This window comes from Arvicanthis niloticus, chromosome 4, assembly GCF_011762505.2.
Source record: "Arvicanthis niloticus isolate mArvNil1 chromosome 4, mArvNil1.pat.X, whole genome shotgun sequence".
NCBI classification, from domain to species: Eukaryota; Metazoa; Chordata; class Mammalia; order Rodentia; family Muridae; genus Arvicanthis; species Arvicanthis niloticus.
In genome coordinates, this window is record NC_047661.1 from 99,741,347 (window position 1) to 99,760,064 (window position 18,718).

General features: G+C 43.9%; 1 protein-coding gene across 5 annotated transcripts in view; it reads left to right on the forward strand.

The window, feature by feature from the left end:
• Positions 1-18,718, forward strand: part of Abca4 (ATP binding cassette subfamily A member 4) — a 134,899-nt gene that overhangs the window by 36,837 nt on the left and 79,344 nt on the right. For all 5 annotated transcript variants that reach the window (XM_076933199.1, XM_034500722.2, XM_076933202.1 and 2 more), the window contains 4 exons: positions 2,249-2,489; positions 4,187-4,326; positions 5,138-5,254; positions 5,796-5,993. In XM_076933199.1, the coding sequence (XP_076789314.1) occupies positions 2,249-2,489; positions 4,187-4,326; positions 5,138-5,254; positions 5,796-5,993 (696 nt within the window). The remainder of the gene's footprint in view (positions 1-2,248; positions 2,490-4,186; positions 4,327-5,137; positions 5,255-5,795; positions 5,994-18,718) is intronic.

An 18,718-nucleotide genomic window follows, 5' to 3' on the forward strand; every position in this document is an offset into this window, starting at 1 on the left:
TACTTATGCAGATACTTACATGGATGCACGCCCTCCCTCCAAAGTGATGGTTTTCTGTTGTTTTATGAAACATGTATACAACTTAATTAATTAATTAATTAATATCTGATTCCATAAAACCTCTCAAATGTGGAAACTGGTTCCTCCACTTAAGAGTTCATTGCTGACAGAGCCAGGAAGAAACTAGACAGATACAGTCACTAGCCTTTTTGAATATACAGTCAAGGAAGAAGGGAAAGGCATCTCTTTAAGTGTGATGAATAGAATGCAAGGGGGAGTGAAATGGAAAAGCTTTTGATTTTTTTTTCCCCCAGACTTTTCCCCTTTAATTTTCCCAGCTGCCATAGGCTCAGCCAACTTGGAAAATAACACACTTGGAATCTGTGTTTATAAAATTAAGCTCATAGAAGCCCTGCCTGGCAGGGAGAGCGAGAGAAGGCTCCATTGTACTGCTGGCCACCTGCTACAGCGAGAGTTTCTAACATTTTTTTTTCTCTTTCTAGCATTTAAAAAACTCAGATCTGTGTAATAGTGCCGAAGTCGGCAGAGAATGCAAATAGCCTCCCAAAGCACATCACTTTGCATTCTGTGTGTGGGTGCTCCAGAAGATTCCTTGCTGTTTAGATAAGAGGTCTTAGCATTTGTGAGCCGGGTTAAAGCAGATAGCCCAGTATATATTAATTGATATCAGAACATTTGACCCCAGCATAGCCCTTCATTTCTGAGTGCTTTGATTAACTAAGCAACATAACAATGATAATAACCCCTTCTGGTCATAAGACCCACTGTTGTTGAAGCAGTCTGAGATTCTGACTTTCTTACTGAGGTGGAGACTGTGATTATAAAGGTGACTCACTGTGTGGATTCCACATGGTTGATGCTCATCAGTTTCGGAAAGCAAGTGTTGGCGTGTGTACAAAGACAGAGACCACAGGTAAACATGCCTGATAGAAGTGGGAGAATGTTTTCTGTCACGCCTGGTTGAATCCTAATGGTTTTTTTTTTCCTCTTAATTTCCAAGTTCCTTAGAATGTGACCAGTAAGGTGTAGTTAGGGAATAAACACGGCATTGTTTTTATTTTATATTTTTCCTAAAATAAAGCCAAGTGGCCTGATGGGAAGCAGGACACTGGTGCCACTTGCCAGTGTCCCCCAGACTTCTCAGCATCACAGATGTACCTTTCAAAGATGAAGCCACAGGTACCATCTCACCATAAAGAGAGAGATGAGAAGAATGCCAGGTTCCTCTTAGTGCACACAGAATTTGAAATTTTTCATCCGATAAGTGAGACATCTTCTGTTCTTTGCTTGAATCTTAAAACACACACACACAAACATACAAACACACATACATGTACACTCTTGAGCTCCAATTGGGGTAGGGTGGGAGAGAGAGAACAAACCACACATTTTAGCTGAATGGGAACATTTGCAGGTGATAAAATTAAGTTAATAAGAAGACATTTTGAGGAGCCAGAGAGGTAGCTCAACGGTTAAGAGAACTTGCTGTTCTTGAAGAGGACCAGCGATCAGCTCCAAGCATCCACAGAGCAGCTCCCTGTAAACCTGTAATCCCAGTTCTGGAAGAATTGACAGCCCCTTCTAACATCTGTAGTCGTCTGTATGGACATGTGCATATACAGACACAGACAAAAGACACACACGTACACATAAATGAAAATAAGCCTTAAAAAGGATTATTTTCCAAATATAGACCACCACATTCTAAAGTTTTAAATCATAGACATTTGCCATGGCTTTGCACTTGCAGAACAGGATAACGATTAGTTTATGGTGATATATTCTCTGCATTTTTCTAAGGACACAATCCTAAGGAACCCAAACAAAGGAAAGCAGACAATATTACCATGTTTTGTGTTTTTGATTGTCCCCAAATAGATGACAGTGGGTTTTTTTCTTCTTCTGCAGTTGAATTAAGAATTGCTAAGAACATTTATGTTTCTCTTTAAATATGGAAAGCAACCTTTATTCTCTCTGCTTTAAGATTATTCAAAGTCAGGGTTGCAAGGATGGCTCAGCAGTTAACTCAGCAAAACACTGGCTGCTTTTTCAGAGGACCCATGTTCAATTTCCAGCACCCACATGGCAGATCACAGAAGTCTGTAATTTCAGTTCTAGGGGCTCTAACACCCTCATATAGACACACATGCAGGCCAAACACCAATGTAAGTGAAATAAAATAAATAATTTTTTTAAAAAATTACTCAAAGCCCTTTCTTTATCCTAGTTTATCCACCGGTCAAGTGTTCAGGACTTGCTTTGGGTAACCAGACCTCTCCTGCAGAATGGTGGTCCTGAGACCTTCACACAGCTGATGGGTATTCTGTCTGACCTCCTGTGTGGGTACCCAGAGGGAGGAGGCTCTCGAGTGTTCTCCTTTAACTGGTATGAAGACAATAACTATAAAGCCTTCCTGGGGATTGATTCCACAAGGAAAGATCCCACCTATTCTTATGACAAAAGAACAAGTAAGTCTTCTGAGTCTTATAGGCAAATTGGCCTCTGGTATTGATTAAGATGATGGGTGGGGGATGTGGGGAAGCTGGGTAGATGGCTCAGTTGGTAAAGTTCCTGTTGTATAAGCACAAGGACCAGAGTTCAATCCCCAGAATCCACCAAGAAAAAACAAAGCCAGATGTGGTGCCACTTGTAATCACAGCTGAGGCAGAGACAAGAAGATACTGGGGTTTGCTGGTCAGCTGACTTCCAAGTTCCAATGATAAAATGAGGGGGCTGGAGAGATGGCTCATCGGTTAAGAACACTGACTGCTCTTCCAGAGGTCCTGAGTTCAATTCCCAGCAACTACATGGTGTCTCACAACCATCTGTAATGGGATATGATGCCCTCTTCTGATATGTCTGAAGACAGCAACAGTGTACATACATACATTAAATAAATAAATAAATAAATAAATAAATCTCTAAAAAAAAGAAAGAAAGAAAGAAAGAAAGAAAGAAAGAAAGGAAAAAAAAATAATTTGACCTTAAAAAAAAAAGATAAAATGAGGTAGATGGTACACCTTAGGTTGTCCTCTGACCTCTACACACATGCATGCACACTGCACACGTGCACGTGCATACTTAAACACACACATACACACACAAATACAAAAAAAAGATAGGTTAGCATGAGGTTCTCAACCTCTGGGTTGCCAACTCCCCCCTCCTCCCCAAAACCATCGAAAAACACAGATGAAAAACATTATGATTCATAACCGTAACAAAATTACAGTTATGAAATAGCAATGAATATAATTTTATGGTTAGGGGAGGGGTCATCACAGCATCGGGAGCTATATTAAAGGGTTGCAGTATTAGGAAGGTTGAAAGATACTGGGTTAACACTTCTAAGAAACCCCAGTTCAGGGTTGGTTCTCTTTGCTCTTGTAAGTGGCCCTGGGCAAAGAGATTTCTCCCAGAAATTCTCCTTCCCCTTGTAGAGGCAAACGGTGCTCCTAGAAGACTGGACGTGAGCCATGGAAGTCACCCACGCCCACTTGGAAAGGGAGAAGAGGGGACATTGCCCACTGATGTGACTGAACTGGGGCTAAGTTCCAGGGGAAGAGAAGGGGGATAGAGGAGAAGGCAATGCAGAGTCACAGTAGAGCTCAGGCCAAAAGGGCTGGCAAGCCCCTGGCAAGCCTTCTGCCTCGCTTTCACTATCTTGAGGTGGGATGGGCTCTGAAGTTATAAAAAGACAGCAAGAGACATAGCAAAAGGAGTTGAATGCTGAAACAGCTACATACAACAAGGAAGAGAAGGAGTTAGTAGATATGGAATTATTTGAGACTACAGCTGAAACTGCAGTGGTGGGGTGGGGGGATGGGTGGGTGGGGTGGAGAGGCAGATTTGGGCTTTCACTCCCTTTGGTCTCTTGCAAAAATCGCAAGCAGGCTCCTCAGCTTCTCTCTTTTAAGCAGAACAAACCACAAGAGCAATCCTGTCCTTTGTCCCACCGTGGAGGCTATTATCAAGGGGCACTGTGGCATTCTCTCACTAATGATGACCTTGTTATTAGTGGGGTCCAGCCTAATAATTTAGATTATTTCTCAAACCATCCAGTGTGGAATTGAATGAGAGAAGGGCATGTGACTTGATGCACTAATGACCTTGTTTAGTTATGAGCAGTGGGGAGCTTTGAAAAATGTCCCTTCTCTCTTGACAGCATCCTTTTGTAATTCATTGATCCAGAGCCTGGAGTCAAACCCTTTAACCAAAATAGCCTGGAGGGCAGCAAAGCCACTGCTGATGGGAAAAATCCTCTTTACTCCAGATTGCCCTGCTGCTCGAAGGCTACTGAAGAATGTACGATCCCAGCTGGTGTAGTTCTCTTATGTTTCAGACCTCCCAGAAGGCAATGTTGTACATGTGTGTTCCTGTGTGTGGTGTGTGTATAGTGTGTGTGTGTGTGTGTGTGTGTTATAGTGTGTGTGTGTGTGTGTGTGTGTGTGTGTGTGTGTGTTTAAATAGGCTCCTGCCAGTGACTTCCCCTGACTTACTTTCCCTAAATGGATTCCTGGGTTTCCTCCACCATGCACAGTCATGGTAGGAATGCCTCCCTCCATGCCCTGCCTGGACCAACCCTCTCTGAGGTAGCCTGCAATGGACTTTTCATTCCCTAAATGTGTGACTTGTATCCCTAATGGAAATGTTCAGCATTTTTTTGATCCCTGACTTCCTACAACAGACAAAGATGGGGAGGATAAGTATTTGCTCACTGGGATCCCAACTATAATTTAAGAAGGCTTGGAATCAGTAACACCATTATTGCACAGATCTCTGAGATACTAACAAATTAGAGTCTGTCAATCTTGAAGTCTAAGCAATGGCAATATTCTAGGAAAGGAAAAGCACTTCCAAGAAGCCCCTTGTGGAGTTGACGAGATGGCTCAGCTGTCAAAAGAACTGGCTGCTTTTCCAGAAGTCCAGGGTTCGAGTCCCAGCACCCACATGGCAGCTCACATGTGGTATATAGGCATACATGAAGACAAAACACCCATATACTTAAAATAAGAATGATGAAGAGGAGGAGGAGAAAGAGCTTTGCCTTCATATAACACCTTAAAGGCAAAGGTTCTTACAGTTTCTTCTCTTTCTTTCCGTTTGTCTATTTTAGGCCAACTCAACTTTTGAAGAACTGGATCGACTTAGGAAGTTGATCAAAGCCTGGGAGGAAGTGGGGCCCCAGATCTGGTACTTCTTTGAGAAGAGCACACAGATGACCGTGATCCGAGTAAGGACCGCTCACGACAGAGGCTGGGCAGGAAGAAGTAGAAGGGCCATGGAGACAGTTCATTCCAACTCTAGCCAGGCCAAGCTGTAGCAAACAGAACCTCGAGCATTAGCCTGGAAACTGGCACTGGCATTGGGTGGGGAATATGCTTCTTAAATTCTGTGGGACAATTTAAAAGTTGCCACAGGGTCAGTAGTTTCCCCATGAATTCATTTGAAGACCTCCGGTTCAGATGGTCACTTGTGTCTGTCTGGCCTCATTTGCAGATTTGTAAACCCCAGGAGGCAAGAGTTCTCGATAGTGAGGCAATTAAAATGAGAACAAACAGAAAGCCATAAAAAGAAAATCTTCTGTATCTTTTTTTTTTTTTTTACAGGCTCAGCAATATCCCTTCCATACTCTGTCTTGCCTCTCCTCTTCCAGCCTTAGTGAGCCTTCATGTCTCAATCAGTAATCATTAAAAATCTGACATGGTCTGAGAATAAGGCCAAAGAACCTGTGAAATTCTTAATTTCTGTGACTATGTTTTTTTCTTCCCAAGGATACCCTGCAGCACCAAACAGTAAAAGACTTCATAAATAGGCAGCTTGGAGAAGAAGGCATTACCACTGAAGCCATATTAAACTTCTTCCCTAATGGTCCCCGAGAGACCCAGGCTGATGACATGACCAGCTTTGACTGGAGGGATATATTCAACATCACTGACCGCTTCCTACGCCTGGCTAATAAGTACCTGGAGGTAAGAGGCAGCAATCCTCCTGAGGACCAGAGTAAACCTGTTAAAGATAACGTCATGCATTAGGCTAGAGAGCTGTCAGTCAGCTGGCATTGGATTCAATCATTCATCCTTCCCACAAAGATGTAAAGGGTTCCATTGCCCGTCTGACAGCATCTCCTCTAGACTTGCATGTGACTGTCCTTGCATCACACTAACTTCGTGGCTCCTCTGGCTCCCTCCTTTTCCCTTTCAACATACTTCCATTCCCAATCTATGTCCCATCTGCCATTGTTCCAATGACCAGATGGTGGCCAGTGTCTACCAAACTTTGAGTCTGAGTCTCATTGGTTTCTGGACACCCTTACCCCAAAGTCTTAATGGCATATAAGATGCAACATGTGTCAAAAATAAACTCACATCCTCTTTTTCTAGTAAACCCCTGCACTTCTTAGGCTAATTAATTTCAGCAGCCTTTTCTCAGATTCTCAAGCCAAGAACTTCAGGGCCGCCAGGCGGTGGTGGCGCACGCCTTTAATCCCAGCACTTGGGAGGCAGAGGCAGGTGGATTTCTGAGTTTGAGGCCAGCCTGGTCTACAGAGTGAGTTCCAGGACAGCCAGGGCTACACAGAGAAACCCTCTCTCAAAAAACAAAAACAAAAACAAAAAAACAAAACAAACAACAACAACAAAAAAAAAAGCCTCCCCCCCCCAAAAAAAAAAAACCTTCAGGGTCATCTTTAATTTTCCTTTCTCCTTCACTGGCCAAGAGAGTGGTTCTAGACCGAGCTACTTGGTGCCATTTCTGTGCTACATGTTTTTCATCCACATGCCTTATCTCATCCCCCAGCAATCCCATGAAGTGTGTAATGTTATCGCAGCCAGTGTGTAGACCTAGAAGCCAAGGCTTAAAGAGATTGAATAAGATCCCACAGCCATTAAGAGTACCAAACAGAGTCCAAATTTGGGTGTGCCTGAATTCAGAGCCAGCCCTGACGACCTCTTTCTTCCCCGGTCACGCCCAGTCATGGTACTCTGTCTGTTTTCCTCCTCCCAATTATCTCTCAACTCTACGTCTTGCTCTCTGGGCTCTGGGTGGGTTAGATGCCTTGTACCAGCCTGTCCGAGTGGCTTTCTCCCTGGATTCCAGGGTTTGCTCTCTGTTAATCCAGGCATCCTCCATGCAGACACCAGCATCACATTCCAAACACACATCTGCTTGCATCACTCAAATGTTTAAAGTCCGAATGACTCAACATGGAAGCATCCAGCCTGTTTCTCTCCATTGGTAATGCCTCAGCTGCTGACAGCCCTCAGCGCTCATCCTTACACCAGAAAATTCCACAGAAGGAGGGGAACAGGAACGCCTTTCTCACAGCATAAGCAATACCCCCAAAGGGCCCCTTCCCATGCCCCACTCCATCAGATTTCTGGGTCCTAATGCCTGGGGAGGGGAATAGTTCTGACTGGGAGGCCTGGAACACATGCCGCCGTGGGGGATTTTAAGCAAGATTCCTATGAAGTGAGGGAAGCATTGTCCCAAAAGAAGATGAAATGTGTGTCTGCTCAAGCCTGCAGTGACTTTTTCTTTTGCCACCATCTACTTGTTCATTTTTGTTTTCTCTGTGGTGCTGGGGTTAGAACCCAGGGCCTCATACGTGCCAAGCAAGTGTCCCACCAGGGAACTGCATCTCTCCAGTCCTACACAGATTCAATTTGAGACTTTGCCCTCAGGTTTTCCTTCTGCTGTCTCACAGGCTTGGAAATCTACCCCTTCATGATCTGCAGTCCTCCCCTCATACCTCTCAGGCTCCTGTTCAAGTAGAGAGTGAGCTGTCTGTGTGTCCATCACCGGTTTGAACATCGAGATGGGTTACCTGGCAGTAGTGGGCACATTTTAGTCATCTTCAGATCTCAACCTCACAGCCCCCAAGATTTTCACATCTAAAGGTTGATCACACCCAATGGGCTGGGCCTCAGCTTCTAAAAATCGAAGGCCATTAGGAGGCTGAAGGTGCTTCTAGAAACAGGAAAGGGAGTTCCTCTGAGGCCTATAGGCGTGAGCTCTTCCATCCCAGATAGGGGGTCCTAGGAATAACTCACTCACTGGTGAGAAAAGGCCTGGATTTATGTGTTCTTGGCTGCTCTTGGGGACTCCTGCTTCCCTGGGGCCACAGCATTTCCCTAGAACCTCCTTCTCTGGAATCCTGGACACTGACATCACTGCACAGGGATCTTCTCAGCTAGTAGGAAGCATGGTGGCTGAAGAACCAGAGTTGAAGCCATCCCCATCTCACGGGAAGACAATGATGGCCTTGAATGCTTTCTATAAAGCACATTCTGAGCATCGACCCAGGCCAGCTGATTCAGAATTTCCATAGAAGAGCCCTGGTAGTGCACTCATATTTACAGATCTGGGGGGAAGCAGCTTGCTGCCCCCATTTACAGTTTTTAACTGATCTCTTCCTGTCTTGCAGTTAAGGCCCCATCCCTAGACCAACCATTACTACCAGTGCCATGTTTTCTTAATCTTAGAACAGACAGAGCTGTGCATGGGTATGGGTGTGCCAGGAGCTGATTTAGTCCTGTACTGGTTCTCAACAATGTTTTTGTGAGGTTTATGGAGAATAATTCATTCATTCATTCATTCATTCATTCTTTTGTTTGTTTGTTTGTTTGTTTGTTTGTTCTGCTTTGTTTTGTTTTGAGACAGGGTTTCTCTGTGTAGTCTTGGCTGTCCTGGAACTCATAGACCAGGCTGGCCTTGAACTCAGAAATCTGCCTGCCTCTGCCTCCCAAGTACTGGGGTTAAAGGCGTGCGCCACCACTGCCTGGCATGAAGAATAATTCTTGTCTTTGACTTGACACTGTATCATGACTTGACTTTGTATCATGATATGAAAAGTTCCTTTCTTTCCTCCTTTGCTCCCTCCCCCCTCCTTTCCTCTTTTTCTCCCTCCCACTGTCCCTTCATCCATCCCTCCCTTCTTCCCTCTCTCCTTCTCTTCCTTCCATACCCTACCAACTGAGCTAAATCCCCGGCCCTAAGCTTCTTGGGCTTAATATAGTAGTAATAGACGCATAATGGGTGTTGTTCTCTTAAACAGTTAAGAATTAAGTCTCCGAGTTGAGATTTCACTAGTCTCAATTATTTACTATTTGTTCCTCAGTCTCCATAGCTGTGAAGTGTGGGTTTAAAGAGTATTTACCTGATACTTGGCTTGTTCTGAGAGTTAAATGAGCTATTTCACGCAAGACACTATCATATAAGATTTGACATTAATCACTGTCAAATCTTAATTGAAGTACAAATAAACCTGGCCTAAGTGGAGTCTAGCCCCTAGCTGGTGGTAAGCTCTGAGCTCATGAAGCTGCTGACCATAGATCTAGCTTCTTAGACTCTGTGACTTCCCCAGGGCTTTGACGTACAGACCACTGTGACCAAGAGCCAGTGGCCTCCCAGTTTCTTATCATCTTGCCCTTGGGGGGTGAGGGAAGCAAGGAGCAGGGGACAGGAAGGAAAAGTTGGCCTGGGAGAGACGGACAGTGAAGGACAGGGGGCCACAGTGGTCTACCTTGTATTTTCAGAGTCTGCTCTTATGTTTTGGGCTATGTGGAGGAGCCTTGAGAAACCTGGGTAGCATGCTTGCATTGGAACCCCTTTCTGATAGTTCTAAAGGTTTCTCCAGGACAAGGAAGCTAGTGTGTTACTACCTATGCCTTATTTAAGAATGCCAGCTTGGCCGGGCGGTGGTGGCACACGCCTTTGATCCCAGCATTTGGGAGGCAGAGACAGGCGGATTTCTGAGTTCGAGGCCAGCCTGGTCTACAGAGTGAGTTCCAGGACAGCCAGGGCTACACAGAGAAACCCTGTCTTGAAAAAACAAACAAACAAAAAACAAACAAACAAAAAGAATGCCAGCTTGGTACCGCCTTTTAACCATGGGACTTGTGCTTATAATGAGTTTGGACCACTTTCTCATGGGCCAGTCTAGGAGCCCACATCCCTGCCTACTCTAAAACCAGAAAGCAAACCAAAAACATTTATGGAAAATTGGGCAAATGAATTTTGTTACCCATAATGATGGGACACTTAATTGTGATACTGAAAAATAACAGAAGCTTTGAGAACCCAGACCCTGTCTTTAAGCCTTTCCTCATTATGGGAAGCGAGTGATTCAGCAGGTTCTCTTCTCAGTGACTAGAAGGGCTAAATCTCTTCCTTCCTGCTTAGGGTGAGATCTGTCCCATGGATGGAGCAACCTGAAGGATATGCACTCTCCTGAATCTGTCTTGTGGATCCAGGTTTAAACAGCCTCACACAGGACTGTCTGACCTGTCCCACAGGACTTATGGCCTGGAATCTCTGCTTCTTATGAGTCATTCCGAGAAATTTGACACTCTAAGGCTTGATTTTCTTGTATGTACAATTCCAAGTAGCAATCCAAGGTCACTGTGGAGGACAGGATGAGAGCAGGAACACGGAGGCAGAGCACTTAGCACATTCATCAGACCTGTGTGTAAATGCCAGGCTGTGGGGACTCTTCATCTAGAAGGTGGAGTGGGACCAATACCTCTTCAGACTCTTCAGAGTGACTGTGAAGATGACATGAGACACTCTGGGCTCACACCAAGAGCATGTACACATGGCAGCTGCTGCTCTGAACCATGAACCAAGTAAAGAGTGTACCTTTTCTTATACTCGAAAATGCCTAAGCATTAGTCAAGGCTTCTCATGCTGATCTCTGGCTTAGCCCCAGTGAACTGGCTTAGAGTCACAGTTGGGACTGTCTATTTCCAAAGCCTAGGAGGATAGCTCTAGGGCGTGCTGGACTTGGACAGTAACCCAGAGGCTGAGAACCGTTCTTAACCTCCAACTACCTTCTGGATAAAGTTTTCTGTGGACTCTCCCTCATCCCATAGCTAATTGCTGGCTTTCTGTTGTTCCTGAGAAATAAAGATTAAAGTGAGACAGACCTCTTGGTTAGAAGGTAGACAGTTGTCTAGAGACAGCCATGCTAGTGACATTTGAGGACCTCCACATCTCTTACATGTAGAGAGGCCATTCCCAGACATCGTCCCATTACCCACTTCTCCAAATCTAGGGAGCCTGAAGTTTAGTGAGGACTTTATGGGCAATAACTTATGGAGGGTATGCTGGTTTATTTGTTATTTACTTTGTGTGTGTATGGTAGAGGGCACTGTAGGGTGTGCCATGACTTGTGTGAAAGTCAGAGGACAACTTGTAGAGTATTTCTCTCCTTCTACCATATGGGCTTTTAGGGTTCAATTAAGGTCTTCAGGCTTGGTAGTAAGTGACCTTATCCACTGAGCCATCTTGCTGACCCATGTTTAGGTAAAATCATAAATCCATTTGTGTGCACATTTTCTTCATAACCTATATTTGTCTCTATCCACATGTTTTCCATAAAAATCACAATTACAAAAATCAACAAATTATCCCTCTGATTACCTTTTAGTTGAAGTAAATATTTATACTTCTCCTCCTTTCTTTGTCGTTGTTGTTCAGCAAAAGGTTAGGCCCAGCATAAATGAAATAGTATTTACAGTTCACAGTGGATTTAAATTTCTTAGTACATTTGAATTTCAGGTCTTAAGTTTCATATCAGGAAGCCAAATTCAGCCAAACTTTTAAATAAAAATACCTCTAATCAAAGCATAAAATTGTACTTTAATCAGTAACAGCTACCTTTTCCTAAGTCTTGAGAAAACAAAATGTATTCACTAACTGCTTTTCTTTGGCTATCAGCTCAGGCAGTGTGTGTATATAACTCTTTATGAATTGGATGGTGGTTATTTTCTTGAATTATCAGACTTTTTTTTTTTTTTTTACTACTTTTTCTTGGCACTTTTAATACTTCTGGCCACATGCCACCACTACTCAACCATGATGTTCTCAGGAAACGTATTTTTCAGGCTAACTTAAGGGGAAAATTGGATAGAGAACTTAAGGGGAAAATTGGATAGAGAGATGAGGTCAGATTTGGGTAGCGTGTTGGAGAATTAGATGTGTAAATATTGGCTGGGTACCTGTGTTGCTTTCTTCTGTTAACTCAATAACCCCAGAGACTGGGAAGTTATTGTGGGAGTGTTAGACAGGGGACAGGAATCTATACCACAAGAGCAATTATTATTTCAAGGGCCATGAGTTAGGTCCTAAGCAATGCATAGTCACTGCTGTATTTCATGCCTCTTTGATCTCTCAAAAACCTAGAACTCATGAAGAGAAAAGCAAACAGGTGGAGGTAGGCTTGGAACATGGGTGGAAGAAAGAGAGAGCACACGTGCGTGAGGGAGAGAGAGAGAGAGAGAGAGAGAGAGACAGAGACAGAGAGACAGAGAGACAGAGAGACAGAGAGACAGAGAGAGATGTGTGGGCCCTGGGGAACAGGGCTGTGCTAGACACTTATCATCTCTTGCAGCACTCCTGTGAGCCAGGTAGCCATAATTGCTGTCATTGTGTAGAATTTAAGGGAAAGACTCTAAGAGGCTTGACTCCCTGCCACGTCACAGCAGGTAAGTGGGGACTTCAGAATTCTAACCCAGACCTGTACTGACTTCAGTGATGACGTTCTTTTCCCTGTAACATACAAGGCCTAGAGGCTCTAAAGTATTATTTGCTCAAATTACATATCAAAGCTAATAAAGATAGTAATTATTTTACAATATTTGAGATGAGTTGGTCTCTCTCTCTCTCTCTCTCTCTCTCTCTCTCTCTCTTTTTTCTTAAAAATAACCAGATTAAAATGAGAACTCAAACAGTCAGAGTGTAGGTAATTACATGAATTGACCTAAAGCGACTGATAATTACTGTTAACCCTTGACTCCCTCTGGGGAGTCTTCTGAGCCCACTCTGTTCAGATACAAAAGCAGATGTACAAATCACCCAAGTCCTGACAGCCCTTCCACATTCTCTCTTTCTTCTCCTTCCTCACATGTAGCTACTTGTAGAGGCCCGTTGTCTCTCCTAGCCCCCTCCCTTCACCAGGCCTCCAGGCTCTTGCTGCTTCTGGTCAGCTCTCCAAGGAGATATTGCTTAAACCCAAGCCTGCTGTGAAATATGGCTTACCAGTCCTCAGGAATGTCTCATCACTGTGAAGGTAAATGCCTCCACAGCTCTTTCCCATCCTATGAGACTGCCCCAGACCTCTCAGCTCTCAGGACAGTGTAGCCTTCCCCTACTTGCTCTGCAGTCCTGGCCCACCACGCCTACATCCACACTTCAGGTCTCAGTGGGGGTTCCTAGCCTTCCTAGCCTTATTCCTTCCACAGGAGCCCAGTCATGACTTGTCCACACCCGATCTATGCTGACCTCCACTTCAAGGGCTCAAACTCCATCTCGTTTTTCTTTTTGATTTCTCAGCCTTCTTGAGTAGATCTCTAGTGGCATAGACACCAATAAATGCTAAAACTGAGCAGAAAATAATGTTTGTGCTGAGCCTTAAAGGTTAAATCCACTGGCTAAGAAAACCAGAAAGATTATTTTAGGCAGAAAAGAAAGTTTAGGCACTGGAGAGATGGCTCCATGGTTAAGAGCACTGACTGCTCTTCCAGAGGTCCTGAGTTCAATTTCCAGCAACCACATGGTGACTCACAACCATCTGGGAATCCAATGCCCTCTTCTGATGTGTCTGAAGACAGCTACAGTGTACACACATTTTAAAAAAAGTAAATAAAAAGTTTAAATGAGACACAGAGGAATAAACCTACTGGAGAAGTTCACAAGGAACAGGAGCCTGGGCAGAGAATAGATGTAACATTGAAAAATGCCGGTTGAAACAATACCTTTTAGTCATCTGATGTAATTGTCTCCAAGGCTTACTGCCTCAGTCTGCCAACCTAGGCTTAGTTCTAGAAGCTTCTAGCCTCCACACAATCTAAGTCTAGAATGTTTTTAGCCTCTGAAACTTACTGCTGAATACGCTCACCTGTTCTAGTTTTTTGGTTTTTTTTGTTTTGTTTTCTGACTTCTGGCTGGCTGGTTCAACTCAGCTATTCTAGCTCAAACTCTTCTCCATGCTAACTGATCCAATCTGGCTTCTCTCTTGGCCTCTGACTTTTTGCTCTGTTTGGCCTAAAACAAACTCTACTGATCTGTTCTAATCTAGCTCTTGTTCATTCTCTGGCTCGTTCTATCTTCACCTTTGTCTAGCATGTTCTCTCTTCAACCTCTCTCTGTAAAACTCTCCAGGTAAAACTGCCTTCTTCTCTTTTATTCTCTCTCATGCCTCTATTTCCTGTCTGTTTTTGTGAGAGCTGGGCGTATCTTATTCTGTCAAATCTTTCTCTGATTCATCACTTTGTCTGCCACTCAATTAGACATCAGTTTTAAACATGGGTGCTTCCTTCTACAAACTAACTTTACCTTCATTGTTGGTGCGTGTCTGTATTCCAGCCAGAGGGATTAAATGTGTGTGCCAAGGGCTAAGATACATCACAACTAGAAACAAGATTTTCTTTTGTTTGTTTCAGTAAATAATACAATTTCGGGGCTCACGGTGAGAGTGTGATCAAATATCTTGCAACCTGATGTCTGGACTTGACCAGCATGGCTCATAAAAGCTTCATTTATTCTGTGTGTGACAAGACACACTCTTCAACATCTATGTACAGGGGGTATCTGTTACTGGGGACAACTTAGCTATAAATCTATCTGAAAAATGAGGCTAACCCAAGCTGTTCAGGTAACAACCACTAGTGGGCAGAACTCAGTGTTTGTGATACTGAGTGGTCCTACTGGTCAGCGCACACATAGCCTCACTATTATTCAACACAGTAGCCCTCACCTCCAGGTGTTGTTGGAACAATGGAACAGGAAACTGGAGAGCTAAAGTGTTGGGAAGTTATTAGTCAAGTGAGGGTGACTTTCATTGGAACCAGCTGCATAGAAAGAATAGCCCTGGTGGCTTCCCACCCTTGTGAGTCCTTGTTCTTCAACCTGGCCTTTTTATTTATTCCTATCTATCTATCTATCTATCATCTATCTATCTATCTATCTATCTATCTATCTATCCATCCATCCATCCATCTATTCACCTATTATAGAAACACCTTTTTCCTTTATCCCTTGTATTTCCTGCCTCTTTATTGGTTAGCCACAATGCATTTCCTCACTCTTTGCGAGTGAATGTTTCAGAAGCCTGTTCACACTGCCTGATATGTACATAATACTATTTATTACAGTGCCTTGCCGCTAATTCACCACCCCAAACAACCCAAATAGCTCAAAGTGATTTTACACTGTGGCTTTTTCCATGTTGTTGGAAATAAATCTTGAAGGTTGCAGTTTACATCTGCCAGGAAATTAATTCTGGGATGTTTGCCCACTTCCACGGTGTTTTTCAAAAGGAGCCCCAGGTGTCTGCATGAATGCTATCAGGACCACAGGAGGCTTTCACTAGAGTTTATCAGCTGCTTTGGAGAGATGGAAGGCAGGATTAGAAAGCCTCAATGCCCCCCTTATCTCCCAAGACCGACCTAGATGCCTTTGAGGTTTCATGGGCAAAATATGGCTATTTATGCACAGCTGTCAGCACAGTGTGCCAGGCGCCTTTGATTATCAAGTTCAAATGAAAAGAAGGATGTCTCCTGATGGCCTCCGCTAGACACAGTTTACCACGCAATAGATAATTCTATGAATCTATGACCTAATGTTTATGAACTGGATACCGAGAGGTCACAGCTGAAGAGGGAGCCTGCTTCCCCTGCAGCTTCTCCTCCAAGGTGATGTTTTGTTTAGCTGTGTCAACAAATGAATGTCTTCGGGCAAGGGCCTGGGCACAGCTGCTCCAGCCTTTCTCTTTCAGCAGGGTGGGTCTGGCGTGAACTTCACTTGGTGGTAGGAAGCTGCAGCAGACGTTGGGGGACAGGATGATGAGAACCCTTTGTGTGCTAGATTTCTGCTTTGTTTGCTGTCAGAGATTCTGAGTTCCCACTGTGACATTTGCTCAAAGTTTGCCTCTGCTGCAGGGCATAGGATACTGGTTTTATTCACTTTTCCAAATAGGTGTGCTGGGTTTATGTTGAGCCAATCTTATTGTCCGGCACACTTCCCTAATCCCCATGATGACATAGAACACGATGGCATTTAAAAATAGACTGCATGGCCTCGTTAGAACCCAGTATGTTGAACCTGACAATCCTGTCACAATTGACTACATACATCTCAATCCAGGTCCTCTGCTAAGGGATTTGTCATTAGCTTGGCCTCTTACAGCACACACATGTTCTAATATACGTGCCCATCAGCCAAGGTTTACCTTTGAGGATTAGTGTAAGTATCAGGAGGGAGTGAGGTCACTTGCTGGGAGGCAGATGGCCTCCCCTTGAGAGTAATACACTTTGAATCATACCTGACTCACATTCAAAGCAGTTTCTTCCTCCTGACCTCATAAAGAAAGTTTGAGAAGGGTGACATGATATTCATGTTTGGTTTTATAAAACCTTCCTCTAGGCAGCAGCAGCTGACCGTCACCCACTGGCCAACGGACAGCTAACAGATACCATCCTCTCTATCTTCCACTGCCCAGGTGGCTTTGGCTTCTGGCCATAGCATTGTTCTGGCCAGATGGAGCACTGTGGCTTAGCTCAGGACAGCCTGTGTCCTCACACAGATTATTTGAAGAAAATAACCACTCTCCCCTGGTGAACAACTGCAATTCATGAAGACTAACCTGGCAGGAACTTGAAAGTCGCTTGATTGTTGACGTTCAAAGATATTTTACAAAAACAAGAGTAAAACGGAATTTATAAAGCCCTCATTATTCCTGAGACCACGCAGTGTACTGTTGGGGATGAAAAGAGATTCTGTCCCAGAGGGAGTTTGTTTCAGTATATTTTGTGGGCTTTAAATGACCACAGTAACTGGCCTTCCTGTGATGTTGGGAATGAAACGCGTTCATACGAACAAAGCCCTTGGGCCAGTTAGGGGCATGAAGTAAACCATCAATATTTGTAGTTGCTGTTTATTTTTTGTTATGCTTCTGCCATGTTGGAAGGCAAACCTAGGGCTTTGTGCATGCTAGGTGAGCATTCTACCCCTGGCTTTTTGATCTTGGTATGAGGTACCCACTGAGGCATTTTACAAACACTGCCTCCTGTGATCCTTAGAATGAACCTCCAAAGTTGGGCACAGCTCAAATTTCAGCCAGGGCAGCAGAAGCCACAGAAACAGCAAGAGGGGGTGGCAATGAGGACAGTCGGACCCCGACACTGTGCTATGTGTGCCTCGTCCCAAGGTGGTGAGGAGGAAACTGGCTCAGAGATTTTAAAATAGATGTAAGCATTTGAGAACCTGCTAAGTTTTGTGTTTTCCAGAGTATCAAGGTCCCCATCTAGGAAAACACATCAGGAAATATGACTATGAATCAGCTGCCCGATTAAACAGCCAGGATGGAGCCCACGTCATCACAGGGGTCAACAATATCATTGAAAACATCAGCTGTTTATTCCAGTATATTAAGACATAAGGTTCAAAGAGAATGAGCTTGGTGCCCCTGGAAGTCATGTTATTAACACTGTATATCAGCTCTTTTTTCCCCAAGAGTTATACCCTAGTTGAATCACAGCAAAAAAGTCTTTTTTTTTTTTTTTTTTTAAATGAATTGCCGCCAGTTTTTCATGAGTCTGGGATATGTAGAATTTTGTTCAAAGCACAGGGGGACAGCCATACTTGCAGCATCAGGGCTGGCAAATTCAAACCAATTCAGTTCAGAAACTACTTGTTGACACCCTAGCATGAAAAAATACTATTTCAGAAACCACATTGAACAAAACACGACCCTGGCCGGAAGGGACTTATTACCACTGCAACTGTGCTGACCCCATAGCAACCAGCAGCTCCATGAAACTGAAAACTCAATGTTTAAGATGGCACTAATGAAACCTGTAGAATTCAATAGCCACGTGTGATCACTGGCTACCATATTAGACAGGACACATAGAGAATGAGTTGGTCATTGCAGAAAATTCCACTAGACAGTATGACTCTAAGGCGGGAGACCTTCAGTAATGTCAGGACTTTGCATATGGCATATGGCCTAGTCCCAAAAGAACAGTGGGGGACACGCATGCACACACTGGAACTTCCAAGGCCCACACTGAAGGCATACATGCACACACTGGAACTTCCAAGGCCCACATTGAAGGCATACATGCAGATTTTGCTTCTGCGCTGTGGTAAACTAAAACAAGGTTCTTCACACCTGTGGTCCCATTTGTTCCTGGTAATGCAAGAACATCAAACCACAGGCCTCTAAGACAATTTATCCCAGTGCCTTGAGATGCTGGTGAGCATGCAATGTGCATGTGAAACTGCCTAACATAGCGTTCATCTCTCCAAATAATTTTGAATTTATTTTAGGAATTTAACTTTAAATTCATTCTAAATGCTCCCTCCCCCCCCCCCCCGAGACAGGGTTTCTGGCTGTCCTGGAACTCACTCTGTAGACCAGGCTGGCCTCGAACTCAGAAATCCACCTGTCTCTGCCTCCCAAGTGCTGGGATTAAAGGCGTGCGCCACCACCGCCTGGCAATGCTCTATTTTTTTATTGAGACATAATATTTATAATAATATTTATAAATTGGTAGTTATGATAGTATATTTTGGTAATTCAACTCATATCTACGATGTTCAGAACCAAAACGATTACAAGCCCTTCTATCTCCTCAGCCACTAGTCTCTACTGTACCGGGGATCTCATCGCAGGTTGTCATGAGCAACAGTTACT